We start from the raw sequence: 15,673 nt of genomic DNA, 5'->3' as shown, positions 1-15,673 counted from the left end.
GGGAGACACATGGCACCTAGCAGAATTTCCAGTGCTAGCATGGCTAATTGGTTCAGTGCATTCTGGAGGGAGCAAACCTAGTGATATGATATCTGTTCTCAAATGCAGTGCGTACAACAGTCCTCTCTTTAGCTGGATAGAAGTACAACACTGATTTGGAGCTCAAAGCAGACTTGAGGTAATCTCTAAGGTGTGCACTTCAGTGATAGAAATCCATAAATTAGCTGGCTAAACCAGAGAAATTTTTATTAGATGAATTTGGAATTTTTCTGAGATATTTTTCCAGCTTTAAAGAGCACACTAAACTTCAAATTGCAATGGATTCCTCAAAGATAAAACTTCAAAGTTAAAGATTATTCATTGCCTGAATACTGCAATGATTTCTGTATCTGTTAGATGTGTTGTTCCTCCTAAAACTAAATGTTTACTATTTGATTATCAGCTCAAGACACAAATTGAAGGGATTCATATGAAGTGGGTATAATTTTGGGTCCCTCTTAGCACTATTCCCAGTTAGGTGTTAACTTCCAGGTAGACAACAAGGAATTCTTAATTTAGAGAGAATAAGCACATTTCCAGTGGGTAATCTTTCAACTGAATGCTGACCTGATGCAAAATATCTACTTTTTTTTTTTTTCTCAAAAAGAAACTTGTGCTGAAGTTCCTGCCCTCCACCCCCACGGCAAGCTTTGACAACTATTTGATAGGAAAATGTTTTTTTTTCAAGATTTACCAGTCTTCGTAGATGCATGTGAGCATAGAGAGCAATATGAAAATTATGGCTGTGGAAATGAGCACAAGACTCTAGAAGTACTATTCCTTCTTCTAGCTAAAGAATATTCTCAATGAAGGGTGAGCAGTAGGTCAGGCCCCAAGGCAGGTAGAAGCCTTGCAGCTGGACAGTAGTATGTGTTTATTCTTTCCTGATCCTGCTTCTCCAGTCTGTTTTGAATGGTGTTTTAGCTTTCTGATGCTGTTCATTCTAAGCTCTAAATGCTTTTTATGTTCCATCAGCTAAAATAATTCACTCCCTCTTTAACTGCTGTCCAGCCTTTAATCACAAATAACTATTAATAGTTGCTCTTGAATCTATTGTGCATATAGTCATCAACATAAGGTCACACCCACATTACTGGGTTACACTGTATTGTGTTACACCAATCTGAAGGGTTGTCTTTCCCAGTAGTTACGCACATCTCAGCTAGATTGAGAAGCATGATGCTATTTCCACTCTGTTCTGGAAATCCAGGATCACCTCCCTAACTGTTCAGTGCCCTCATGATGTTGACTCCATGGGTGTGGCACCTTAGAAACTTAAAAAAATAGAAATTCAGTTCCTTTGAATGACAAATGCTGGTGTCTACAGGAACTGTGGGTGGTACTAGAATTCATTAAATCAGTACGTTAGGGCTTCTTTTGCATGTGTCTCACTTCTTTTGGGGGGAAAAGTTTTGATACGAACTGTTGTAGAAGTCTTGTGGTTTCTTCTAAAAGTCTCATCAGAAATCAGATCATTTGCACTACCTCCAGTGGTGTTTTGGCCCTGTATCCTGGCAGTCCTTTTCAAGCTAGCAGGCCCACTTTCTGCATCATGCCAACCAGTTTAAGGACTCTTCCTCTGCTGAGGAAGCTGCATTCCTGCATTCCCACCTTCCTGGCATGGAATTTTCACCAATAAGAAAGTGATTTTGCTGGCTTTTCTGATAAGACCATAAATGAATCACACCTGTGGGATTTTGTAGTTGGTAATGGAACGCTCTAAACAATGACAATTGACAGTCAATCAGTTGTTTTCAGGAAAGATGAAAATATCAGATAAACCTTATAATTGCCCAATACTGATCTGTTAAAGCTACTCAACAAGCTATGTATCTGGAAGCAATTCTGATATTTCTTTTTTATAATTGGGTAAAATGCTTAGTGGAAGAGCGATATATGTAGCTTTTGAGGGATAAATGGTGCTCTTTAATTCATAATAGTCTTATTAGTTAGTGTTGTTTATTAATATGGTCTGGGCTTAGGTCTGTGATACAGATGTGTATTCTCTTGAGGATCAGATTTTTTTTTTAAGTCACAGTTCTCATCCTTATTGTACTTTGGTATTTTAGAGGTTGACTTGTTTAGAGGTTAACACCTAGCATTGTCTAGGAACTAAGTAGTTCTCAGACTTCCTAGTCTTAGACCTTTCACTGTTAAAGTTGGTATACTTGGCCCTGCTTTTGCCTGTGTTAGACACATATCAGTTCTACATATGAAACCATTGGTAGCATTTAAAATACTGATGATAACTATTGATAGTTACCATAGCTCTTACCGTGGCAGATCTAGCAGCTGTGGAGCAGTTTTCTGTCCATATAACTTGTGCAGGTGTATAAAGGTTCAGATAAATTGCAGTAAGCCAGCCTTTGAGAGACTCCTTTTCTTTCCTTGAAGGAAAAATAGACTCAATTAAAAAAAAGCACAGAAAGTACCTTTCTTCACTATCTTCTTGAGGAGTCACAGGCCATTAAGCAGACTTTCTTGGGCAAGAACTGCTATAAACTATGTACCTTTTACCTGAACACCCCTCAGCATACAAACTTCCTGTCATGAAATGAAACAAAAGGAATTATCTTATCAATAAACAAACAGAAAACAAATATTTCTGAATCTTTTTGTTTTCTCCATAGAGAGACTTTCAGCGTCCCCTTGGTACCTCTTGGCCTGAAGGAAACCAAAGAAGTAGACTTTACACTCCCTCTCAAGGTAAATTTCAGAGACACTTTTCAGAATGGTTAACAGAAATAACTTCCACTTCAGATTTGTTTAAAGAAGCAGAAGTAATTTATGTACAAATTATTTTTTATTTGCCCTAAAACTGAGATCACAATGTGTTAAAAATTAACCACCAATTGTTTGTGTTATTGCTCATATCTAACTAGGACAAGGAGACAGAAGGTAAGAAATCCCACTTTGGAGACAGTAAGAGTTAAACCAAAGAGAATAAAAATTCCTTCTGCCGTTTTTGGTTCCAGTAGGACTATTGATTACTACTCTTAAGTGTGAAAGGAAGTAGTAATGAAGGTTTTACTTAGCATAATGCAGTGATACTCCAACTTGCACTAACCAAGCTAGCTCAGTTGGGAAGCCATGTTGCAGCATTAACACTGCTTGCTTGCTGGCTAATACACTTTGCTGGTTATTTGAGCCACCTTCTGGTTTTTTTGGACTACTGTGTATTGTGCAATGTAGATTTTATCTCATGGTAAACCATCTTATATCACTTAGCATTTGTCTCTGCTTTTACTTCTGTAGGTTAATCTCCATGGTCAGACTGTGGTACCACTTTATGCCATTGCAGCTTTGCTAATTTAAGTGGAATTGCCCTAATATAGCTGACAAGAGTTTGGCAGTCTCTTTCTGTTAACAAGTTTTTTATGGTCACTTGATTCCCTTGTTATTTTAACTAACAGGGTTCATTTGTCTCTTTCAAAACCACTAAGTGTTGTTGTTTTAAAACACAATGAAGTTGATGTAATAGGTGTTTGGTTCCTTTACATTAGACTGAAATTTCTTGTCTCAGATATCAAATCAAATTATTAGTTCTATTATCTTTTTGTAGTCTCGTTGCTATGTGTTACTGTACTGTTGACTGGAAGGGAGTAGACACCATGCAAATCACAACTGAATCAATTTTGTACTGTTTGCAACTGCAGAAAAAAAATTATTAAAAGTTCATTTTAGATATTCCATTTTTGTACCTTTTTTTTAGGACTTTATTCTGGAACATTATAGTGAAGACAGTTCTGAGTATGAAGATGAAATAGCAGATCTTATGGATCTGAGACAAGTAAGTTCAAGTATGGCATACCATGAGGTCTTTTAATTTACAGTTGTAAATAATAACATTTGTATGGAATCAGAATATGCCACTATTACTTATAACTTACCATCTTTTTCTTGACTTCGTTTCTGAGATACGGAACATGACTCTCCATTGTCCAAGAGCTTTACAATCTAAGTAAAGAACAAGTGAAGAAAAGGATGAAGTTATGAAAAGTGATTGGGCTATTGACACAACTTCTAAATCCTGTAAATCTAAGATTTGTCTTACCTACTTTTTTTACTTTAAAGTATTTTAAATTAAGCAGGAAGAGTGTTGAAGTGAATTCATCTGGCAAAACATTGTAGTAGAATAGTGGTTATTTCTAACTGTTGTTTGTTTCCTGTATTATACTGGAAACATAAACTTTCTTTGTAGCTTTCATAAAATACCTACAATCTTTATTTAATTAACTCTGAGACTTGCCAAACAAATCCCTTTTGCTTCCTTAATTAACTCTGAGACTTGCCAAACAGATCCTCTTTGCTTCCTTGAAGGTTATGTGCTACTTCTGTGCAGCTGAAAAACTCTTACTTGGTATGCATCCGTATGGCCTTAAGCTTACTGTTCTCACATTCCACACATTTCTATGACATGCAGAAATCCAAAGGAAGCAGACCTTTATCCTTGGTGTTTCAGTATTCATCCTGTAACTCAACAGAAAACACTTTATTTTAATCTATTGTATTTTAAGGCCTGCCGCACTCCTAGCCGAGATGAAGCTGGCATTGAGATGTTGATAAGCTATTTCCTTCAACTTGGTTATGTAGAAAACAGATTTTTCCCACCCACCAGGCACATGGGAGTTTTATTTACATGGTAAGTGTGTAGTTCATGTTTGTCTTTTGTCTTTTTTTTTTTCAGAACACTGTTAATCATTAACTGTCTTCTGTTTGATTGGAAGCATATCTGTGTGTTTCTCCCCCCCACCCCCTGAAGTGTGTGTTGTCAATTTTTTTTTCAGTGTTAAGAGTAAACCTGAATACAATACACTCTTTTCATGCTTAGAGTGAAGCCATTGGCTAGATTAACATTTAGGCTACAGGTTAGCACAAGGGAAAAAGAGAGAAAATGATCTTTCATTTTGGACAACTGCAGATGTTTTCTGGACTCTGAACCTTGGTGCACGAAGCAGACTGGGAATGGGTCAGACCTTAATTCCCCTCCTTCGATTTGTTAAGACGTCCATTTGGGCCAGAAGAGAGGAGGAGTGACTCCATTTATTATAGTGGAGTGTTTACTACACCTATGAGCTAAGTTTGACTCTGACTTCAGAAATTTTTTTTAATTATGAAAAAAAGATGACTACCGTGCAACTAAGAGGAACTGTTAAATTTCTAGTCATAATTGCAAACAGCAACTTTAAAATACAAGCTATAAAGAATCTGACCATGCCAATAGTTGATCTTTGGCAACATTTAAGTACAAGAACATAGCAGCACATATGGATACTTCCCAGTATACTCTCAGCCTCTGTGATGTTTTATACGCACTTTTGAGTTAGATATAATACGCTTTTGGAGGCACTGCTGTAAAACCTGCTGAAAACTAAGCTTCAAATAAAGCCCTTCTCTGGCTTGCAGTATCTAGATCATCCTCACAGTACATAATGGTATTTCTATTCACCTTCATTTTCACTCTAGCAGAACAATTGTTAAGAATTCCACTGCTCTCTTAGAAAAACAGAATGAAAATATCTGTTGTTTCAATGGACTCTGCTAACCTTAACACTTCTTCTAATATTTGTTTCCCAAGGTATGATTCCTTCACAGGTGTCCCTGTGTGTCAGCAAAATCTGTTGCTTGAAAAAGCTAGTATTTTATTCAACATTGGAGCCCTCTACACCCAGATTGGAACAAGATGCAATCGTCAGACCCAGGCTGGACTTGAAAATGCTGTTGATGCTTTTCAGAGAGCTGCAGGTACAAATTTTAAAATATTGGGAAGGTGGAAGGTCTTTATGCAAATGTTCCTAATCTCATCCTGACATCCTGCAGACTTCTGCATTTCCCACTGACTTCATTACACAAAAAAGGAGGAATAGGGAAATTCAAGAAGCCTAGTGAAGAGCTGAGATGCTGTAATTGAAAACTTGGAACTGTAGTCTGAACATGCAGATAAAGACAGTGAATACTGTGGTTAACGATTAATGAACTGCAGTTCAAAGGTCCAAGTAATAGCCCTAACGTTAACTGCTTCATTGTTCATTCTCTGTTTCACCACCATAGTTGCTTTTACCTCAGTGATATTACATTGGTGTAAAATCTGTACAAGAAACAATTTACAGGGTTGATAAAGGGCTTAAAACCTAGTTTCCATATGCTCTCTTCAAAATTAATCTTACTGTGTTCTCTGTTGAAATTTGCAATTCATTGGAAGTTGACTACATATTTTCCATAGATTCCAAAGGCAAACAGGTTCAAAATACTCAATCAATCTCTGTCCCAAGTGAGGAAAAATACAAATTCTAATAAAGGGAATCATATCCCTTTAACTAACATGTAATAGAAGCTTTTGTTTTGTTTTGTTTTCCAAGTAGATTTTCTGATTTTTTGTAAATGTCATCTGTGCTACACTTAATGCTTAAAGACATAATTAATATGTACTGTAAGATTTATTTCTCCATTAACAATCTGTGGCTATTGGTTTCCACTGTATGGGTAGCTTTATCAGCTACAAACTGTGGACTACAGTGTTGGATTGTCATAAAACCCCTTTTTTTGAATACACAGCTATCAAAAAAAATTTGATAGTATTTCTTTATGCATTTATTAAATAAATTGTTTTTCAACCTTTGTATTGCATCCAAAAGAAATTTCAATTCTTGAGAAATTTCTCCATTTTGCTGCTGCTCCTTCCATTTTGCAAATAAAAAAAATCACTAATTTTCATTTCAACGTATTTGCAGAACAGAATTAATTCACACACTGAAATGCATCATTTGCTACCACAGTACCTTTGCTGGGCCCCAAAGCAATGTGCTCAGGAGGCATTTCATTGTACCTGTGCATGGCTCCGTAACAGTGTTCATTAGGGTGGTAGAGACATGATATAGAGCATGTATCAACCGTTTCTCTGTGCTGAACGGAAAACGTTACACAGAGTTTATCCTCAACATAACTCTCAGTGTGTATGTGCTTACCACATAAGCAGAAATATTTTAAGAAGGAAAAAAAATCCTCCCCCTACTTTCAGTTCCTTTCAGTAGGGCACTCCATGAGTACTTGGGAGAGATGGCCATAATTCAAATTTGTGTAAGGGCATATTAATAAGTCAAAAGATACAAGTATAACACAGAAAATGAAAAATCTCAGAAACTGGTGGTAGGAAAATATAGCACAACATGGCCAGAACTGAACGTACTGGCAAGAAGTAAGATTACAGAACCTGGGACACTTAAAAAGCAGAGGTCTTATCATTACACTTTTGTAGTAGTAGCAGCAATTATCAGGCTAGTAGAACTCACTAAACCAGTTGGATGACGTGCGTGCTGAAGGTTACGCTTCCATCCGTGAAACTGTTACTTAATATTTGCACTATAGTTAGTGTTTGTTTTTAATTTGATGAATGATAGAAACTATTCATATGTTGGTGGAACCAAATGTCTAGAGCAGAATCTAATTTTAACCTATTAAATATACTATTCTAGTTTACTTACAGGGATAGAACTGAGCTTTCATTGGGACACACAATGCATTTAGCAGCATCTGAAAAGGAGATTCATAATTAATTAAGTTTATAAGTTTGTGTTTTTTCCTTCCATCCAAGGGTTCTACTCTCACCTCCTTATAGCTGCATAGATTTTTTTTTTCTTCCTTGTCCTGTGTATAAGCACTAGCCTACCACTCCCATATACAAGTCACATTCACTTCAGCACAGCTTTATGGTTAATTACAAGAACTGTTATAAGCAAATCTGAAGGTATCGCCCTTAAAACCTGCAGCTTCTGTTGCTCCTCTGAACTGTAATTTTGAGAACTGTGCCTGGAGATGTTTGATGGGAATGCAAAGCAAAAGCTGTAGGTCAGTTTAATTTCATGTGTACTAAGAATCCCTTCAGATTGCTGTAGTGCAATACTAGAAAGTATGCTTTCAATCTTAATTATTACGGTACATGCTAGAATTAAGTTCACTTGTTTCTCTCTTTGTAATGCTGACAAGACTATTTTGTAATTTCAGGAGTCCTAAGCTACTTAAAGGAGACCTTTACTCACACACCAAGTTATGATATGAGCCCAGCTATGCTGAACGTACTAGTAAAAATGATGCTTGCACAAGCTCAAGAGTGTGTTTTTGAGCAGATTGGTCTTCCTGGAATACGCAATGAGTTTTTCACACTAGTGAAAATGACACAGGAAGTTGCCAAGGTAAAATATGAGACTTAAAATTTAGTCTTTAAAATAACTGTTTACAGTGCTGTGTTACTAGCTACAGCCTCTAGTAACAGAATTTATTAAACCTAAATGTTAACAACCATTACTGAACATCAAATGTAACAAGGGACAGCTCACAAGCTACAATGAGAATCAGAAGATTAAAACATGAATAGCTGCAATTTAAATGTCATTATTTTAGAACTGTTATGATTTTATTTTTTTAAATTCATAATTCATGAAGTTTAATAGAAACATTCTGGAACACTTGGGCAGTGAACTTGCCGCAGGGTTTTTATGAGCTATTTATCATACTGCTCTTTCAAACAGTACAGACCTTGTCCACAGAACAACATACAAAGGGACAGGGTTGTTTGCGTAGTTCTCGGTTAAGTATTGAATACAACTTGTCTTATTTCCCAGCAGCTGGAGGTTATGCAAACCTAAAAAGCTTAAGTCCAAAAGAATAACTAAATTGTAACCGGGGGAAGGGCCCTGATGAGCACAGTTAGGTTGGTGGCTGCAGAGCTGTCTTGGGACTTGCCTGAAAAGTGAGGAGGCAGGCTGTGCCCCAGAAGGTAGTGTTCATACTTGATTGAGGTTGTTGACATCAAAAATTGACTATGCCAACAAGATAGGGATATGCTTTCTGAACCATTTCAGAGTAGCAGATATATAATTGGTTCCATACTAGATAAATGGGCAAAGCCTTTCCTACCAACCCTGTAAAGCCACCCTGACTTATCTGGAAGATTGATCAGCTGTAGGGCAAAGATTTTTGGATTCTGTCAGTTAGAGTTGTTTGATCCATTAAAGCAGCATTCACTGCTTGAAAAGCTGTTTTATTTCCTCTGCATAAGGGATAGTACCCAGTTTTAACTATAGTGCACACAAACTTAAGGCTAGATATGACTCTGCAGTTTCAGAAGTGAAGCACAAACCTACTGTATAAGTAATATGCTTCACTCTTTTTCTCAGCTGAATTAACCCAATGAGATGTATTTGTAAACTAAAACCCATGTATTATATGGTGTTTTTATTGAAAACTGAAGCCATATAGATTGACTGACTTAGTCCATCTGTTCTTGGACAAAATTGATTCACTTTTCTTGTAACGGAAAAATCAGAGATGGAATTTCAAATTTTCTCAAAACTTATTTCCAATCCTTTCTAACCATCTCCACCCCTCTTTGATATGATGCATGTGAAATTATCTTAAGGCTGAATATAATATCCCTTACTTGAGCTCCTAATAACTAATGTTAAATTCTCATACTTAATTCTGTGCTTTATTTTAGGTGGGAGAGGTTTACATGCTGGTTAATTCTGCAATGAATCAGGAACCAGTGAAAGAGAATATTCCCTATTCCTGGTCTAAACTGGCACAAATAAAGTCAGACCATTACAAAGCTCTGGCACATTACTTCATTGCCACCATTCTGTGTGACCATGAATGTAAGAATCGTACATTTTCTATATATTCATATAAATAACAATAATAAACACAAACAGTTATAATTTGGTCTGTGAAAAAGATTAGGAGCCAGGAACTTTGGGGTTTCAATATATGTTAATTTATGGCCATTTTCCCTTCAGATATGAGGCTGTGCTTTTTTGTCCTTTACAGAAGAATGTAAAAGTTCAATAAACTAACTTTTGCAGAAACAAAATAAATACTATATCCATTATATGCTATTAAATCGTTCAATTCTTGTCAATATGTTCTGGCATATAAGCATTACTTGCATATTGCAGATGATAAAACTGATAGAAGTCCTAAAAACTTGAAATTCCCATTAATATATATGTATAAAAATATTTGACTGCATTTGGAGAGAAGGTAGTAATAACTACACAACAATACACCTAAAAGAACAAGGCACCAAGAAATGTGAAATGATTAATGTCCTATATCAATTATTATAGTGCAGTCCGGTGATGATGAAGATCAGCAGGAGAAAGCCTTGTCCCAGTTGTATGACTACATGCCAGAAGGACTGATGGTTCTCACCATTTTGAAGGACAAAGTTCAGAGAAAACAATTAGGTAACTGCCACTTTCACACAGCTGCTAGATACAATTTGAAAATTACCTTGTATGTATTGTCTATGGATGACAACCAACAGTTTCTCATTTTTTTCAGGGAAAGCACATTTACGCAAAGCCATTGTTTACCATGAAGAAGCTCTAAGAGTCTGTGGTCTGTGCAAAAAGCTTAGAAACATTGATGTTCTGCAGGAGGTTCTGACAGCTGCACATAAGCGCTCACTTCTCAAATATGCTCAGCAAGAGATGGAAGATGACTTTCTCAGTCTAATACAGGCTCCAGATATCCTTCGTAAGTGTACACAGCTAGAAATAAAGGGTATCTAACCATACATGTATATGCTTTCAGGGGGATATGCCTTTATTTTATATATATGTATACGTATATAATACGCATCCATACACAACGTAAATAATGTACAAGTTACATACTGTACATTTGAGTTCAGATTCCTTATATGTTTCCTCAATCACAGATAAATTAATTTTGTTACAGCTGCTTGACAGTGTTTCTGTCTCTGGCCACATGATTTTCTGGGGTAGATAACTGGTTATTCTTTAGAATTCAGCTTTTTTCAGTGACTATCTTGTGAGCTAGAAAAAATAGGGAAATTTTAAAAGCTAAAATCATACAGGGGAAAACTAATAACTGCTTCTTGTAGCACAACTCATACTGGTCTAAGTTGTTAATTCATGCTATTGCTTCCTCCTACCTTAGTCCAGCTCATCCAACTCTTTCCTCTTTGGAAGCAGTGGGAAAAGATGAGTGCTGGTTTTAAACATTTCTCAAAGAAAAATAAACTAAAGAGGAGAATAACAGTTTTGCTTGGATGTATTGTTTCAAGTTTTCTGTATTGATACTGTGAAGATATTTTTAAGGCGATTCAGATATTTGTCTTAAAAATTTCCACAAAAATGCGTTTTTCTACAGCCTAGTAAGAATTTAGGAGAAATTGCTATCTAGCTTAGAATGCAAGAAAAATAAATTTGTATGTCTTTTAACTAACACTTGAGAGAAAATTAATTTGTTTTTCTTTTTGTTTTAGCTAAAACAGAGCATAAAATAGAAACAATCGCTCCTCAGTTTTCCAAAGTGAAAGTTAAAGACTTATTTCACAGGCTGGTACGTAACATGCTAATGCCAACCAACCTCTGTCATTTTGCTAGCAAGTATAAATTCACTCTATTGTGAGAGAAGGGACACAAGTATTTTAGCCTGCAAAACCGATCCTGTAGTAACTAGGTTTTTTTCAGAAGTTCTGGGTGATATCACTCCTAGTTTCAGAGGTATAAGTCAGCTTGAGACTAGCAAAGAACAAAAGTGCCATTTGTATATGGCTTTGCACAGCATTCATTCTTGATTACCTTCACAGAAGTCCCATCAGGTTTCAATGGATAATTGCCTACAACTTAAAGGTGGGGAGAAACATGTAGTACATGGAAATGGGCACGCAGAATGTGTAATGTTGCATGCTACAAAGCCAGTCTTTCAGGTGGTTCTGTGTGTATCTCTGGGCAAAGAGTTTGGGAGTTGCAGTTAGGATCAAAATATACGTTTCATGAATCAATTTATCTATCTCCTCCAAAATGGAGTAATGTAGGACCTTAGAGCCTGCTGCAGTCAAAAGATTCTGCACACCCTAACAGAGATCTCAGAACAACTTGGCAGTTGCTCTCATCCCACTCTGTTTGAAATATCACCTGAACAGTCATGAAGTAGGGCTGAGCACTTCAGGGGACAGCTTAAACTTCTGGGATAAATCTCACTGTTCATTTCAATGGAAGTAGCTGGAAGTTAACCTGAGTAAAACCTACATAAGATGAGCTTAAAGCATTATAACTTAAAAAAATAGAAATGCTTACTTATGAATGACAGTAATCCACTAATGTTCCTGCTGCTATGTTACCTCCAGGGCCCACTGACGGTGTTCTCAGCCAAGCAGAGATGGACGGCTCCACATACCATTCGCATCCACCATGAAGCAGGAGAGCTAGGATTCAGTCTTAAAGGAGGTTCGCCAGTACAGATTTATTGTCTTGATCCAGTTTGTTCTGCAGCAGTAAGTACACTGGTGCAATATTAACAATTTATCTCCAGACTCTAGCGTTACAATCTTTTACATGTAACTTTAGGCTTGTTCATACTGGTGTATGGAGTATTTATTGAGTTCTACTATGCATCAGTTCATATAATCTGAACACATTTTCAGTGCTATATACACCTTAGATGTTAGAGTATCCATATCCCTGACATAACATTAAACTGGAGTTGCTTTCTTCCTCTGTTCACACTTAATAGATAAAAAGTCCCACATAATAAACACAAATGTTATTCCCCATCTTATTCAGGAAGTTAGAAGGGATAAAGACTTTAGAACGTAGCAATAACAATGAGGATGAGAATCAGGAAGGGAAGGCAAGGTAGCAGCATATGCCCAAGGAAAAAGAGGGGAAATAACATATTATTGGCTTCTAACATGTTCTTTTGGGGGAAAAAACAAAGGGATAAAGCAGCATACAGTGATGAGCACTGTTTAGTTACAGGAAAGGCAGAAGCAACTACAGAATTACAAATAAAAATACTGAAGAAATAGAAATAAAAACTGGAGAAAATATCTCATGGGGGATAACAGGGTAGCACAAAACAGGTTTCACTTATGTAAGGAGAAAAGTGAGAAGGACATAGAAACAGCCAACATTTTGAGTATGCCAGAATCACATTTATCAATGGTAACCCAAATAGGTAATTTGTGTACTTGAAGAAGTTGCATGTTTCTGTGCTACGTATACACTTTTGTTCCACGTGTCTGGCTAGACAATGGTTTTATAGCATCTGAGAGGGAAATGCCTTTAGGGCAGATACTGTATGATGACAAAAACATTTTACACATCTTTATAATTGCAGATAATAACCTGTGCAAAATTTTTTGACAGTCGATGGGCCTAAAAGAAGGTGACTACATTGTTTCAGTTGGTGGGGTGGATTGCAAGTGGCTTGGAGTGAACGAGGTGCTGGAAAAATTCAAAAGCGTGGGAGAGCAGCCCATTGAGATTGAGGTTATCAGTTGCCAGGATACAGTGGCATCTATGGTATGTAATGAGGCAAATATGTTCTGCAGACTGGATATGTGAGAGTTTTTTCACTTTCCTGGCTTCGGTCCCTGATTAATGGTTACTTTCATGTAGTCAGATATCCTGCTCCACCAGTAAATATAGAAACCATTCAGGCATGTGTTCAGTTTTAAACAGTCTGTTTAAATCATCATGGGTTAGCAAGCTAAAGTAGAGTCTGTGTGCATAAGAATGGTTGGGGGGTGGGTTTTCTTGTAGTGGAGCTACTTAGATTAATTGCATTATAAATTCCACAGCATATTTTATTTTCCCCTAACTTGTCCCAGAGGATGAAAATACTACCCTGTTCAGCATTGGAAAAGCCACAATGAAACAATAATGGAATGAAATAGAACATCCAAGCCCACATGCTTATTTTCTATGCACTGTTAACATAAATGATCCGTGACTTTTGTATTAGTTCATGGATTAATGTATGTATTTTTTCTTTTGGTGGACTTTTAACTGTCTAGTCAGTTACTAAGCTGCTATAGAAGCTTTAGACTAAGGAAAAATGATCACAAGATTAAAAAATGTTAAGCTCTAAATAACTTATTTGTAGTGTGAGAGAACCTGTAGTTCAGCTAAATCCACTGCTTCATGTTTCTACCATTCTCTGGCAAGCTTTGGCACTGAAGTATTGTTGCCTTAGAAGTGATCAAGGTGCTCTTACTGCTGTTAGGTTTTCTTGTTTTGTTTAAGAAGTTGATTTTCCTTATTGAAAATAAGGAATTGCACACCTGCCCTTCCAAGCTGCTACTGGAAACAAAAGGCTAGAATATAATCAAATTGCTTAAGGGCACAGCTAAGATAAGACAGAGAAGGCTGTGCCTTTCAGGTATCCCAAAAGAATGTCCTACGGTACCTCTTGTTGTCATAGTTGCAATCAACATGGAACCTGTCCAAAGACAGCAAAAAGACTCCCCTTCAGAGATTTGTGGAAGAACTACACACTTAAGGTTTGTAGAGAGGTTAGTGTATATATATCTTACAGTTATGGTAGAAGCCAGTAAATGCTAGCTGTAACACGACTCGTGGAAAAGATTCACGAGTCCCTTTACCGTTTGCACAGTATACCGTTGGGTCTACATGGGCAAAATACCAGAATCGCAGCACTCTGAAGGGCCTTGTGTTCAGTTGGTATCTCATTAGCGCAGAAAGCTTACTGTAGTCTGCCTTGGAAAACTATTTGCACAGTAACCTTTTGTTATCTCCAAAATTTTGACCCATTTTGGCTGACTGATTCTTATAATGCTTTTCTTTTTCCTACAGCATAATAAGAGTGCAACTTACTCTGTGGGAATGCAGAAGACATACTCCTTAATCTGTTTAGCCATGGAAGAGGATAAGATTGATCAGACCAAGAAAGCCCCACTGAAACTGCCTTTTCTAAGCTGGGGAACTAAAAATAGACAGAAAGCTGCAAGCACCCTCTGCCTTCCTTCAGCTGTGGCTGGAAGTTCTCAGATTAAGAAGAAGCTTTCTCCCTTCACACTTCTGAATACGGAAAGTTCATTGTACTGAATCTTTCAGAAGGATCTGCTAACGTGACATTTTACTTTAAAATGTATATAAAAAAATTGATCAATTTTATCTTTATATATATAAATTCAGACAAATGCCATTGACTTCATTTACTGTGTATTGAGCCACTATGAAGGTCAGAGGCTGGCAAGAACTGTAAAACTTAAGTATTTGAAGGTTAGGATGAAGTGGTTTGGGAGGTATGCAATAACAAGGTGTAGATGATAAAGTTGCTTACATGAGGACTGGATTCCTTTGGAATTTCCAAATACAGTATAATGACTAATTTTTTATAACTATGATAGATGGGAGTTATTTATTACAAACCTGATGCTGCATGCAAAACAATAGGGGACACATTAAAGGATGATTTTTCTGTAAAAGTTTAGAGTCAATAATAAATCACTTAACACTACTTTAAAGAGTTATCTTAACAAACCACAGGCAAGAGAGAATAACGTTATTCAGAGAAACTAGCCTTGTGCCCAGGGGCAGTGTCATAGAGTTGTGGTTTTTATGCATAGACATTCTCTTTCTGAGAGTACAAGGTGTATTCTACTGAATAGTTAATTTAATTCTGGAAGAGAATTAGAAGGCTTGAAAGTCAAAAGATCTTTTGAACTACAAAAGGCTTTTACTCTGCTCTTTTTCTGTGCTAGGTTACATTTCAAATGCCTGCTGATTCAGTTGGTAAAAACAGGCTTTATTCCAAACTTCAAATTATTTAACCTACTTACCATAAGACTTGTATCTCATTA

The 15,673-nt window shown here is 36.7% G+C and overlaps 1 protein-coding gene across 1 annotated transcript in view; it reads left to right on the top strand.

Annotated features, from left to right (window-relative positions):
• The window catches only part of RHPN2 (rhophilin Rho GTPase binding protein 2), a 29,190-nt gene extending 14,275 nt beyond the window's left edge, over positions 1–14,915 (top strand). The window contains exons 4-15 of the mRNA XM_068411321.1: positions 2,670–2,745; positions 3,752–3,829; positions 4,557–4,681; positions 5,618–5,784; positions 8,041–8,228; positions 9,533–9,689; positions 10,161–10,280; positions 10,378–10,572; positions 11,327–11,403; positions 12,194–12,340; positions 13,215–13,370; positions 14,664–14,915. Coding sequence (XP_068267422.1) covers positions 2,670–2,745; positions 3,752–3,829; positions 4,557–4,681; positions 5,618–5,784; positions 8,041–8,228; positions 9,533–9,689; positions 10,161–10,280; positions 10,378–10,572; positions 11,327–11,403; positions 12,194–12,340; positions 13,215–13,370; positions 14,664–14,915 — 1,738 coding nt within the window. The remainder of the gene's footprint in view (positions 1–2,669; positions 2,746–3,751; positions 3,830–4,556; positions 4,682–5,617; positions 5,785–8,040; positions 8,229–9,532; positions 9,690–10,160; positions 10,281–10,377; positions 10,573–11,326; positions 11,404–12,193; positions 12,341–13,214; positions 13,371–14,663) is intronic.
• Positions 14,916–15,673: the final 758 nt, after the last annotated feature.

The sequence above is a fragment of the Nyctibius grandis genome, chromosome 12 (genome assembly GCF_013368605.1).
Source record: "Nyctibius grandis isolate bNycGra1 chromosome 12, bNycGra1.pri, whole genome shotgun sequence".
Lineage (NCBI taxonomy): Eukaryota > Metazoa > Chordata > Aves > Nyctibiiformes > Nyctibiidae > Nyctibius > Nyctibius grandis.
The sequence above is the reverse complement of the archived record's forward strand: the minus strand, read 5'-3'. Positions and strand labels throughout refer to the sequence as shown.